Source organism: Hevea brasiliensis, chromosome 8 (assembly GCF_030052815.1).
Source record: "Hevea brasiliensis isolate MT/VB/25A 57/8 chromosome 8, ASM3005281v1, whole genome shotgun sequence".
NCBI classification, from domain to species: domain Eukaryota; kingdom Viridiplantae; phylum Streptophyta; class Magnoliopsida; order Malpighiales; family Euphorbiaceae; genus Hevea; species Hevea brasiliensis.
The window spans coordinates 95,481,342-95,494,394 of NC_079500.1; the positions used below are offsets into that span (position 1 = coordinate 95,481,342).

General features: G+C 34.1%; 1 protein-coding gene across 1 annotated transcript; it reads right to left on the reverse strand.

Annotated features, from left to right (window-relative positions):
* Positions 1-1,029: 1,029 nt before the first annotated feature.
* LOC131182166 (uncharacterized) lies at positions 1,030-2,027 on the reverse strand. Its single transcript, XM_058150831.1, has 3 exons — positions 1,821-2,027; positions 1,612-1,716; positions 1,030-1,497 (listed from the first exon to the last, which is right to left on the reverse strand). Exons 1-3 carry the CDS (start codon positions 2,025-2,027, stop codon positions 1,030-1,032), a joined length of 780 nt encoding a protein of 259 aa, XP_058006814.1.
* Between the last annotated feature and the right edge of the window lie 11,026 nt (positions 2,028-13,053).

Below are 13,053 nucleotides of genomic sequence, written 5' to 3' on the forward strand. Positions count from 1 at the left end.
AAAAAGAGAATAGAGAACGAAGGTCTTCTATGGAGAACGAAGGTCTGAATTGGATGTGTTTTAGCTACTACCCAAAGACATATTTATAATAAAAAACCTAATCCCAAAGATAGGAACCAAATTAGAAAAAGTTTTGAAATTTAAAAGACAGATTTTCAGCTTGCATTCACGTCTCTGAAATCAAGGCCAATTTTCCTTGACTTCCTTTCTGAATCTGTCTCTGCCCTCTTCAGGAAAGTTGTAGCTATATTTCTTAGCTTTTCAACGGGTACTCATTCGCCCAAATTCGAGGTCTACAGCCTAAGTTATGGCCCAAAAATAGGGACTAGTTTAGACAGACAGTCCAGCCCATAGTGACGACTTCATTGTCGTTTTTCACAATTAAAATGGTCTCATTTCGCATCCAGCCCTTCATACACTATAAGAAAAAAGGAGATTTGAAACTGAATATTCGGTTTCAAATCAGTGAAAATCGGTTTCTAAATACATTTAGAAACCGATTTAAAACCGAAATATTCAGTTTTAAATCCGCAAGTTTCTAAATAAATTTGAAACGGAAAGTGGCGTCCGTTTCAAATTCTGAAGCTGTTTTCAAACCACTATTCCGTTTCAAAATTAGAAATCACATATATTCGGTTTCAAAATCCATTTCAATTTAAAAACGGATATTTTGGTTTCAATTTTTTCGAAACAGAAATTCCGTTTCAAATCGGTTTCTAAATTCTAAAACCGATCCTTATGCTATTGGATTAGAAATGGAAAAATTCGTTTCCAATCCGTTTCAAATTACTAGTAGAAAATTTTTATTTTTTTTTAAATATATTATTTCCTGTATTGAAGCATATAATATAATATTAATTTTAAATGCTCAATATCAGAATATTTACAATATCAGGCTGTCAAATATCAAATATCAGTCAATATTATATATAAATATGACAGTGAAGGGTTATGACAATAATGTACTGTATGGAAAAATAAAATATCATAATAACAAAAAAAACAAGCTACTTGTCATTAACAAGATCATCACTCATCACCACTATCAGCCTCTCTACCATCATCCTGATGAGTCGCATCTGGAGTTTGGGCAGAATCGCTACTCGCATCATTTGTGCCATCATGTTTTGCATCATTTGTTGCATGCGCTCCTCCAAAGGTCCGCTCACGTTGTCTATATCTCTCCTCTAGCATCAACTCGCGTTGTCGGTCTCTCTCCTCCATTGCAACCAAACTATCCTTGAGCGTTACCATGCGATGCAATTGTTGAATCTCTTCCTCCATTGCCTCCGACTGAGCGCAATAGGATGCAGTAGAAGATGATCCATGTGATGAGCTAGGGTAAAAAATTGATGCTTGAGATCCAATGCCATAAACCCTGTTCTTCTTCTCCCCCCCCACAACTTGATAATATAGTGCGACCTCATCTACAATAGGAGGGTCACTGCACCCCTCTTGTGGTTGAGACGACTGCTCCTTAAGCGCCAAAAATGCATCCTGCATAAGTTAATACACATATTTTAAATTTATTTTTCTTGGCAATTGAATAAACAAACTCACTTATTCATTTTTTTCGTATAATTGAAAGACATAAAATACTTGTTCACTTACCTTAATTGATTGCGCTCGTGAATCAACCATATCGGAGGTGCCTTTCCTAGTGTGGGTCTTATGGAAAAGTTCATAAGGAAAAGGTCTTCGGCCAAGCTTGGCTTCCTGAAAAGATATAATGATTTTAGTGATGTTTATAATAATGTTCGATTATTTGCTACTAATATGTAGACAGACAATAACAAAACCAGTAAATATGAAATCATTACCATTCTATCTGCGTGAGTAGCATGTGAAACTGAACCCCCTGTGTGTCTAGAGATGCCTGCCCCAACTCCCCCTATCTCACTACAGCGGTTAGCAGTGAACTGATGGCTCTTGGCTTTAAACTCTGGGCTACTCCATGCCTCCTTCCATTTTTGCATTGTACTATTAGGCACGATGACCTTGGATTTTCCTTTCCTGACATTGCACATTAGCGCCTTGTAGCGCTCTGCGATTTACGCCTCCAAGCTTCCTTTACCAGTGGAGTCACCTCTTGCCAATCAAAGTATTTCTGTTATAAAACAAATAAAAATTAAGACAGTTGTATTAGTATGATAATATTTTAGAAAAAAATTGACAGCATTTCCCCTTAATTTTGGACAATCCAGCCTAGTTATTAGGTATTAATTGCACCTGTTAAAAACACTTCATATATTCTCAACAACAAATAACATCCACCCCAACTACAACAACTCACAACAATATATATTTTCAAAATCCTCAACACACAAGCTGTTCATAGAACATTTAAGCATTAATATACTTCAATTGTGTTCTTTTACATTAATTCACAAATTCTCATCACTTAAATGATATTTGTTTGTAACATTCTTTTTTGAGGTTTCATGAACTGTGCAAATTAGTTATCTGATAGATAATTATATTTAAATATTTATTTTATTACCTGAAATTCATCCCAGTAAAACTCTTTTGCTTCAGGCGTGATAGTTTTCCAACAGTGCCCCTCTGGGTCCATCCTCTCCTTGAAGATATTCTTCATCTTCTTAGCACATTCCTCAGATGGATGTAACCTGTACAAAAGAAAGACAGCAAATATATTGATTTTATGTAAATGTAGAAACATGTACTTCAATTGCCAATGATATGTAATACCAAATCATAGATAAAGTTAATTAATTTGTAATACTTATGTTCCATTAATGAGCTTTATTCGTTTCTTTCTTCCAAATGTAGTGAGTGATAGGCCATCCATTGATGATATTGGTGCTGCCCCAACTGAATGACCTTCATGACCAGAGGTTGATCCAATTGCAGGCTCAGAAGATGGGGTAATAGGCGGTGGCGGTGGAGGTGGAGGTGTAGCTCGATGTTGTGTTGAAGCAGTAGACCCCTCCGGATCTGGTGTCGACCTCCCAGTGGATCGTGAAGGAACCTGAGGCTGACCCTGTGTAGATTGGTCTAGTTGATCATTGGGCTCATCCTGCACAGGTAACTGCCTTGACTGTGAATGATCAACAAACCTCCCCTGCGACCGTTGCCTCGCATCCTGCATAAATAATTGTATTAACAAGTTAGCTTCATTCAACTTATGATACATAATATAGATGAAATTTTCCAATAATTAGAATTTATACTTCAAGTTTAGAAATATAAATTCATTAAGAGAAATACCTAATTCTAATTAGTATCACTATCATATACATCATCGCATTCCTCATCACTTTCTGAGTCCAACTCAAGCTCTTCTTCATCTTCAACATCCTCTTCATTAATTTCAACTAGTACACCATTTTGATCATTCAAATATTGTTGTTGATCATCATCATCATCAATTTGAATTAAAGGGACTTCCATTTCATCTTCTTGAAATGGTTCTTCCCGTGCAGGGGGGGTTGTCACATTCACTTGCTCAGGAAGATCAATAACAGATCTCGCTTTGATTTTGAACACGGCCCACCAATCATCCTTGTCACGCTTTAAGCTTGGATATATGGAATAATTCACCTGAGCAGCTTGGATAGCAAGAACAAATGGTTCATACCTATTGAAGGATCTTTTATGATTAATATCCACAAGTTTATATTTTGGATGAATCTTTGTTCCCACATTTGGTGTTGGATCAAACCAATCACATTTAAACAATACAGTTCTTTTGATTGGTAATCCAGGGTACTCCAATCGTAGCACTTCAATTAATTGTCCATAGTAGTCACTTTCATTAGTACTGTAATTAGTCCCCTTGATACATACCCCACTGTTCATCGTTGCCCTATGCGAACCATGACTTTTAGTGTGAAATTTATAACCATTAACTACATAACTATTGTAGGACATAACACTTCTTAATGGACCCTTTGATAGATCCTTTAAAAACTGGCTTGATATATTGTTGGAGGGATTGTGAACATATTTATTGAACCACTTGTCAAATTCACGCTCTAGTTTCTCATCAACTTGTTTATCATTGATATTTGGATTGGCCATGTGTAACTCATTAACAAAAATGCTGCACACAATGAAAATAGTTAATTAAATGTTTGGAATCAATAATGGCATTGCAACAATTATAATAATTGAATATTAGAAAAACTTATTCAATGTACGGTTTTACTTCTATACAATTCAACAAGATGTACATTTGTGCTGCTTGAAATTATTGTTCTGTGAGATATTTAACCTTTCCTTTTCCCAGTGGCCTACCGGAATGAGTGAAAATTGATAGATTCCCTAGATGTTCATCCATATGTTCGACTGTGTCATCATTGCGTGGAACCTTTCGATGCCTTGTGTTGACATGGGGTTCAAAATAATGAGCGCAGAATGACGATGCTTCTTCAACTAAGTATGCATTGCATATGGAACCTTCCACTTTGGCTTTATTTTTCATATTATTTTTTAACTTCCTAAGGTACCTGTACCATTTACTATTTAGTCACAACAAAGTTTTTATTTCTCCATGTAATGATAGTATACAACAATACATTAAACTAGTTACCTCTCAAATGGATACATCCACCGATATTGCACAGGACCAGCAATCCATGCTTCATAAGCCAAATGCACTGGGAGATGTTCCATGGAGTCAAAGAAACTTGGAGGGAATATACGCTCTAGTTTACATAATGTAATAGGAATCTCTTCATTGAGTCAGAACATGGCTTCTTCTCTAAGTGTTGTTGAAGTTAACTCTCTAAAGAAATTACTCAATTCGGTCAATGCTTGCCACACATTTTTGGAAGCAATTCCTAAATGCTATTGGGAGTAATCTTTGCATAAAGACATGACAATCATGGCTTTTCATCCCAAACAACTTTAGTTTTCGCATGTCTATACACCTACCCATGTTTGACACATAACCATCCAGGAATCTAAGATTTTTAAGCCATTCACACGACAATCGCTTTTGATTGTTTGTCTAATGTGTAACATGCTTTAGGATACTTTCTGTTGCCATATCCTCTCTAACTCAGGTCGGTGACAAAAATCCTTTAAATCTTCCCTTGTTTTTGCATTGTCATTAGTCTTACCTTCAACATTCATCACAATATTAAATATATTTTCAAATACATTTTTCTCTATATGCATGACATCCAGGTTGTGGCGAAGCATGTTAGTACTCAATATGGCAAATCCCAAAAATGCTCCGTCTCTTCCAACCCGTGTTTTTGCTTTGCAATCGTTATTCTCATCTGCACCCATATCTGTGACACACATTAATCCTAGATGTTCTATTTGTTCTAAAATTTCCTCACGGATAGAATGGGGAGCACTTTTTATGCTTGTCTTGTTCTTTCTAAAAGCAATTTTATTCCGTCTGAAAGGATGGTTAGGTAGTAAGAATTTACGGTGATTGTCAAACCATGATTGTTTACCACCCTTTGTCAATGTGAATGCATCCGAATCGTCCCTACAATATGGACAAGCGATCTTGCTGCTATGCTCCAACCAGACAACATTGAATATGCAGTGAAATCGATTGTTGTCCATAATAATGCAACCCTCATATTAAAATTATTCTTCTTTGATGCATCATATGTCTCAACTCCAACTTCCCACAACTGTTTCAACTCTATAATAAGGGGCTGTAAGTACACATCCAATTTGTCTTTTGGGTTTCTCGGACCAGGAACTATTACCGTTAGGAACATATACTCTTCCTTCATACATAACCAAGGAGGCAAATTGTAAGGAGTGACAATGACTGGCCAAGATGAATATTGTTGTCCAGACTGACCGAATGGTTGAAACCCATCGGTGCACAGTCCTAGCCTTACATTTCGAACCTCAGCAGCAAATGAAGGATGTGTTTTATTAAAATGCTTCCATGTAGTTGCATCTGAACAATGACACATTACCCCATCTTCATGGTCATGCTCAGCATGCCATCTCATTTCTTTTGCTGTTGCATTCGAAGCATATAATCTTTGCAATCTCTGTGTGAGAGGAAAGTAGTACATTTTCTTATGTGGCACATTGGTTTGAAAATTAGAAGAGCCTCGACTATGTAGTTTGAACCGTGGATGGTCACAAAATTTGCAATTCGTTAACTCACTATCTTCACCCAATATAACATACATCCATTAGTACAACAATGAATCTTCTCAACGTAGGCCCAATGCTTGAACCAACTTCTTCGTACTGTAAAAGTTTTCAGTCATTAAATTTTCATCCGGTAACACCTCTTTCATAAGTTGACAAATGTCATCAAAACACCTTTCTGACAAATGATGTTCTGCCTTGATGTTTAACATCCTTGCAACAAGCGAGAGTCTGCGAATGGCTTTCACAACTGGCCACACCTCTTGATTAACGACTTGTAACATGTCATACAATTTTTGAGTGATGGATTTGGAGGCTCCTCCATTACATCTGAAAGAAATCGGGACTCTGCATCCATTACCATTTGCTCATAGGTATTGCTTGTGCTATTATCAACCTCTTGAGCAGACTCGCTATCATAACATTTATGTTTTGACTATCAATATTACTTGTGCAGGTTCCCCATGTAGAATCCATTTATAATAATATGGCACAAATCCATGCTTCATCAAATGTAATCAATTGTATTCTCATCAACATAATTACGATTCTGACATTTTCGATGATTACATGGACACTTCAGTTTATCCCCATCCATCCACTCTGGATGTTGCTTAGCAAATGTTATGAATTGTTCAATACCTTCTATGAATTCTGAGGTCAATAGACCATCTTTTAACCTAGCATACATCCATCTCCGATCTGATCCCATTTTGCTAATAGCTGTGTAATAATTAAGTGAATATTAGTAATGATATGTCATATATCAGAATTACATCATATCCCCAATCATGCATTGAAAGGTAAGGCCCTAACCCAATTAGAATTGTATCATCTCTACCAATAACAGACAGATAATGACATGTCATATATTTGTAAAAATTCCAGCAGCATCTCCCATTAGTTCTCCAAGTGCACAACATAAAATTTGCACCCAGAGAACAATGAGAGATGTTACAAAATTTCTACAAATAGAAAAAATTATCACCTCAAAAATTGATATGCATGCATCTACAAATTAAAAAGCCATATTAAAATATTACTTACCTGTGTGATACTGAGAGCAACGGACAAAATAACGAGAGATAGTGACCAAAAGAGAATGAGACAGACTGTAGTTCCAAAAAAAAAAAAAAAAGAAATTCTGCCAGTAAATTCTTGTATAAAATTTAACACCTCAAAGTAAATAAATAAATAAATATAGTGTAATTATAAATATAGTGTAATTTACAATCACATGGACGACTCACGTGTAAGCTAAGATCCCTGAGAGAGGCCGGACCTAATAATTTTCACCCTCTGTTGTTTACTTAGCTGGGCACCACACCAATGCAGTTAGGATATCTAATCTAATCAATTGCCACCTTGCCTATCAATTAAGTTATTGTGGTCTACTTGGTGATGAAACAATGATGCCAAGTATCTGGCATATGAGGGTGATTATTATAGTTTCATTGAAAAGTAGCCCTTATCTTTAATTAATGGCGACAAGTAGTTTCCTTCATTCATTATAAGAATGAATTCTATAATATAACAGTGATTTGTGAACCAAAGAAAACATTCTTTCATCCTATTCAATAATTTTTTTAATATTTCTCACGACTTAACAAGCCCCATGGTTTAAGTTGGGATAGTGGAATAATCGGAAGCTTCATTTGCAGCATATCTTGAAATCAAATTGTTTTGCATTTTAATTTAGATGGTCAAAAATAGTAAATTATAACTTCTCTCGAGAAAGTTATGTCCAATGCGTGCACTTTATTTTGTATGAGGTTCCCTCTCCTTCTTTTACCCTTAACTTTTGCTTTGGTCATTATTAAGCCTGTCTACCACTAGGAATCTAGTAATACGAGCCCACCATCCTAAGTAACAGAGAATTCCCAGGACCCTTCTCCCCCACAACATTGGCCGCAGAAGTTGGCAAACTCTGAAAGAGGGAGCAAAGAGATTTGGATGGTTTCTTGGATGCCACATCAAGACAAAGTAATAGTTTTCCCCTTCTGTTGGTAAGCACATTTCTAACTCATTTTGTTTTCATACAATTTTTCTGACTAAAGAAGCGAGTGCAGTTCTTGAAAGCAAGGAGACATAAGGGAAGAAAATACAACAATCTGGTCACAATGGGTTTCCTGATTCCCATCCCAACCATCCTTGGTGTCATTTTCTTTTCATTTTCCCTGTTGTTTCCAAGAACCACAAAGCAAGTATCAACGATGAATTTCATTTTCAAGCTTTTGTCTCTGCATCTCCACTGTTGAACTTCTGCTGCAGAATTCTCATGCTTTGTTTGGTAATATAAATATACATGAGGTTAATGCAGGAGCTACAATAGATAAATAAAGTATATCCACACCAAAACCAAAACGCATTTCATTCCAATCACATGAAGTTTTATTACATTAGAAATCTGAAAAAGATAAGGGTAGTAGAAACTTATTCTATATCCTATGCACGCTCAAAAACAACAAAAAGGAATCCAATCAGCTGGTTAATCAATCTTTTCTTTTTTCCTCTGTTTCTTTAATTATATATAGGCGAGTTGCCAATTTATAATTACACTTAGGTTCTGTACAGATGATGAATCAAAGGCCAAAAACTGGATCGGAAGATGAAACACCCGAAACCAAATCAAGAAAAACAAACCTGACTGTTTCCAACTAAAAATATAGTGATTTTTGCCCTAGTTTCCTTCATATATGATGAGATAACATTACATATCAACTAAAAGTTGAGGTAGTTAACGAAATAATTCAAAAATATAAATAAAAATTTAGTTTAATTTAATTTATAATAAGAAAGAAATTTGTCAATATATAGTGACCCTACTTCTATAGGCATAGAACTGAAAATGTATTTTAAATAGGATCCATAAATAAATACAAGAATTTTGCTCCTTGCATGACACAGGATGTGTAACAATGTGCATACAAACAATTACCTAGAGTTCATGAAAAATTTCTCTAAACTAGATTTATGTGAAGCAAACTTTCATATTGAAGTAATAGAACAAACTCATTTGTTTTCCTCGACCAATCCATCTATTCATCTACCCCTGTTCTCTATCAATTCAAATAAGACCTATCAACAGAAAAAAGGTTCATCAGATAACAAGTACTGAAGGGGAACTATCCTACTCATTTCTCAGAAGGAAGAAAGGAACAAAATGCAAGCAATTAATGCCAAATGTGTGTGAGTTGTGATTACTTTCCACTGTTATGAAACTAGGAAAAAATGAGCCTACATTCGCTGCTTTGTTCTGCCAACCAGAATGAAGACAATACAATGGCCATTCTTGAGGTGAGGCGAAGATGAAATGCATTCATCATCTTCTAACAAAAACAAAAGACCATACTGAAATGGTAATATCAGAACAGCAAGTAAAAGGGAAACTTGTACAATATATCTGGCTCGTAAATAAGAACTTTGGAAAGGAATTATACTAAAAAGGTTCTGTATAAAAATGGATATCAATTAGCTAAGTGTTTCACACTCTCATAAATAAATACCAGAAATCAAGATCAAGAAATAGTATTGAGAGGTCATCAGGCTCACGCACCAAAGTTACATACATTGCAAACAGAGAAAATAAACTTTTTTTTTTCTCTTTCAAAGAAAATCTGAGTTCACAAATCAAATTAATTCATCTGTCACTTCTAATTTAACAGTAACTAAAATTACAAATAGAATTTTAAACTTGGATTGACGTTCCACTCCGCTGATAATAAGATTACTAATGTTTGTTCTCATTCATCGTGCTGTTTTCAACGCAGAAAGAAGGAATTAAAAAAAACAAATAAACGAAAAAAGAGAGTGAGAGAGAGGGAAATAGAAAATTACTGGAGCTTGACTTGAAAATAGAGGTAAAAATGCCAAGAAGAATCCGTATAGTAAAGCCTCTGGTCGACTCTCCAGGAGGAAATCGAGACGAAAGAAACCCTAAGCATCAAAGACGACCAACTAGCGTGAAAGACCCAGAAGCAAAGAAACAAAATGACCATCAAATTAAATAGCAAACCTTAAGAGCAGATCCCACTCGTGCTTCAATCCACCGAATTGAGGAGATTTGTTCTAGAGAGCAAAGAAAGCTATTTGGGTATTTGGGAGAACAGGCACGGGCAGCTGAGTGATATTAGATGAGAGTTTTTTTTTTCTTAAATAAATAAATGGCAATTAGAAACTGACTAAAATCGGTTTCTAATCCAAGAGTTTTTTGAAACCGAAAATATTCGGTTTCTAAATATACATAAGTATACATAAACTTTTGAAACCGCACAAATCGGTTTCTAATTATAACAAAATAAATTAGAAACTGATAAAACTCGGTTTCTAAGTTGACTTTAAATATATTAAATAAAATACACAATTAGATAAATTTTGAAACAGAAAAATATCGGTTTCTAAATTTCAAAAAGAAAATTAGAAACCGATAAAAATCGGTTTCTATTTTGACATTAAAATTCATAAAAAAGTAGAAATAATATTAATTTTGAAACCGACAAAATCGGTTTCTAAATATACCTAATAAAAATAGAAACCGAAACAAATCGGTTTCTAAATTAACTTTAAAATTTATTAAATAAAATATACAATAAATAAATTTTGAAACTGAAAGTTATCGGTTTCTACAATAAACTAGAAATCGAAAATAATCGGTTTTTATTTTCACTTTAAAATTTAATAAATAGAATAGAAATTATATTAATTTTGAAACTGATAAAAATTGGTTTCTAAATATAAATAGAAAATACATTCATTGTGGAAACCGAATTCAATCGGTTTCTAAATTAAATTCAATGAATTAGAAACCGACGTTATTTGGTTTCTAATATGACCTAATACAATAGAACTAATTTTGAGCTTTCAAATTAGAAACAAAAATATGTCAGTTTTAGATTTTGGTTTCTAAACTGATGCTAATTTAGAATTTTGAAACCGATGTTTTTCTGTTTCAAATTTCGGTTTCAAATCCGTTTCTAATCGGTTTTTGATAAATTTAACTAGTTCTACTCAATTTCCGTTGCAAAAGCTGTTTTAAATTATAAACCGATATAAATCCGTTTCTAAAGTCGGTTTCTGTTCCGATATTTTCTTGTAGTGATAGAAGTTATAGAGGTAGCTCGTAAGATTTAATTGGGCTTGGGCTTGCTTCATTTAGACGTTTGAAACTTCAGATACAAAATAAATACTGAAACTGATCGTGACACATCAATTCTAGGCTTTTGCAATAGATCCATAGCTCATTTTGTCAACCTTGGAGACTGATTTGGGCTTTGGTCCCTCTTTATCATTTGTATTGCTCTATCTTAGCTTTTCAATGGATTAAACAGCGCTCAATTTGGAGACCCACAACTTTAGAAACACTTGAAAAATACAGCAAATGTCAAATGCTAAAAATTTCTCCATTTAACACTATTATTCCAACAACTATCTAAAAATATGCCTAAATGATAAATATATTTTAATCAACTAAATTATGCATAAAAACACACTAGAAACACTAAATGTGATGGGAGTAAAATTAATAAATTATGCATTTATCAAATTCCCCCACATTTATTCCATGCTTGTCCTCAAGCATGACTTAAATTCTCAATCAACTCCACTTAGAAGTTCCTTAAATTCACCCTATCACAACATTCTCTAACAAAAGATTAAAAGTTTAAAAGAAGAGGCAAGTAAGGTAATAACCATTACAACAAATTCCATCAACACCATACCAATATATCAATAATTTTTCCAACATAAAACAAAAGGCTTAAAATCAATTAAGCTCACACAATTAAAGTTTCATAAAATTTTAAATTAATACACATCAAAACACAAGGCTAATTTATCAAGGCACAATAATTATAGCTCTTTGCAAATCTTAGAGGAGATAGAAATGCCTTTTTTTTTATTTGAAATTGATACTTCTCTCCTGTCACAGTTACTTTTTTTTTTTATTTCAACTGTCACCTTCAGAAAAGTACCTTGCTCATATCCTAACTAGCTTTTGGCTTGAGAATCAACATGGGGTTCATAAAGACCTCTAGTTAGTTTGCTTAATTAAAATAGCAGATCAATTTTCTAGTTCAACATTTTATTTCCCCCAATTTATGCATCTATATATTATAAAGTGTCCTGATAGATTAAACAAAGTTCTGAAATATGCATGACATTAGTTTAAAGCACACATAACTAATCATTTCACCATTAAATCAAGCCTAAATGATTTATGCAGAAAAAAATTTGCTCTATGGTATGGAGAAGAGAGAGAATCCATCATTAAAGTTACTATTACCTTGCCTAAAATCTCAAAAATTTAATCAAAAATAGAAAAGTCATTTTAAGGACAAAGCACTTCTCTCTGAGAGTTAATATAGAATTATGAATCAAGTTTATAAGAACAAATCTTTTTTTTATTTTATTTTTATTTTTTTAATATTCAAAAAGATTGCAGCAACCAATTTTTCCTCCCCTGTACTTAAAACTTACATTGTCTCCAATGTAAAGCCCAAATGCAAAAGAAAAGGAGAAAAAAAAAATGCTAGAAAATAAAACAAGATAAAGGAAAGAAAACAAATCTGATTATGGCCAATAAGCCACCCACGGGTTGCCTCCCAAGAAGTGCTTTTGTTTATCATCGTTAGCTCGACATGGCAAAGCTCCTTAATCCTCATAAATTGAGTTACTCAATTTGAACTCCTCCACTATATTCTCCTGAAACCCTTCATAAAATGGCTTGAGTCTATAACCGTTGACCTTGAACCCCTTATTAGTTCCTAAACTTTGAATTTCAACTGCACCATAAGGAAACACATTAGTAACAACAAAGGTCCAATCCAATGAGAACATAACTTACCAGGCATCAGTTTCAATATGGAATTATACAATAAAACTTTTTGCCCAATCACAAAATGCTTCCTTAGAATTAGTTTGTCATGGAATGCCTTGGTCTTTTCTTTATAGATCTTAGAG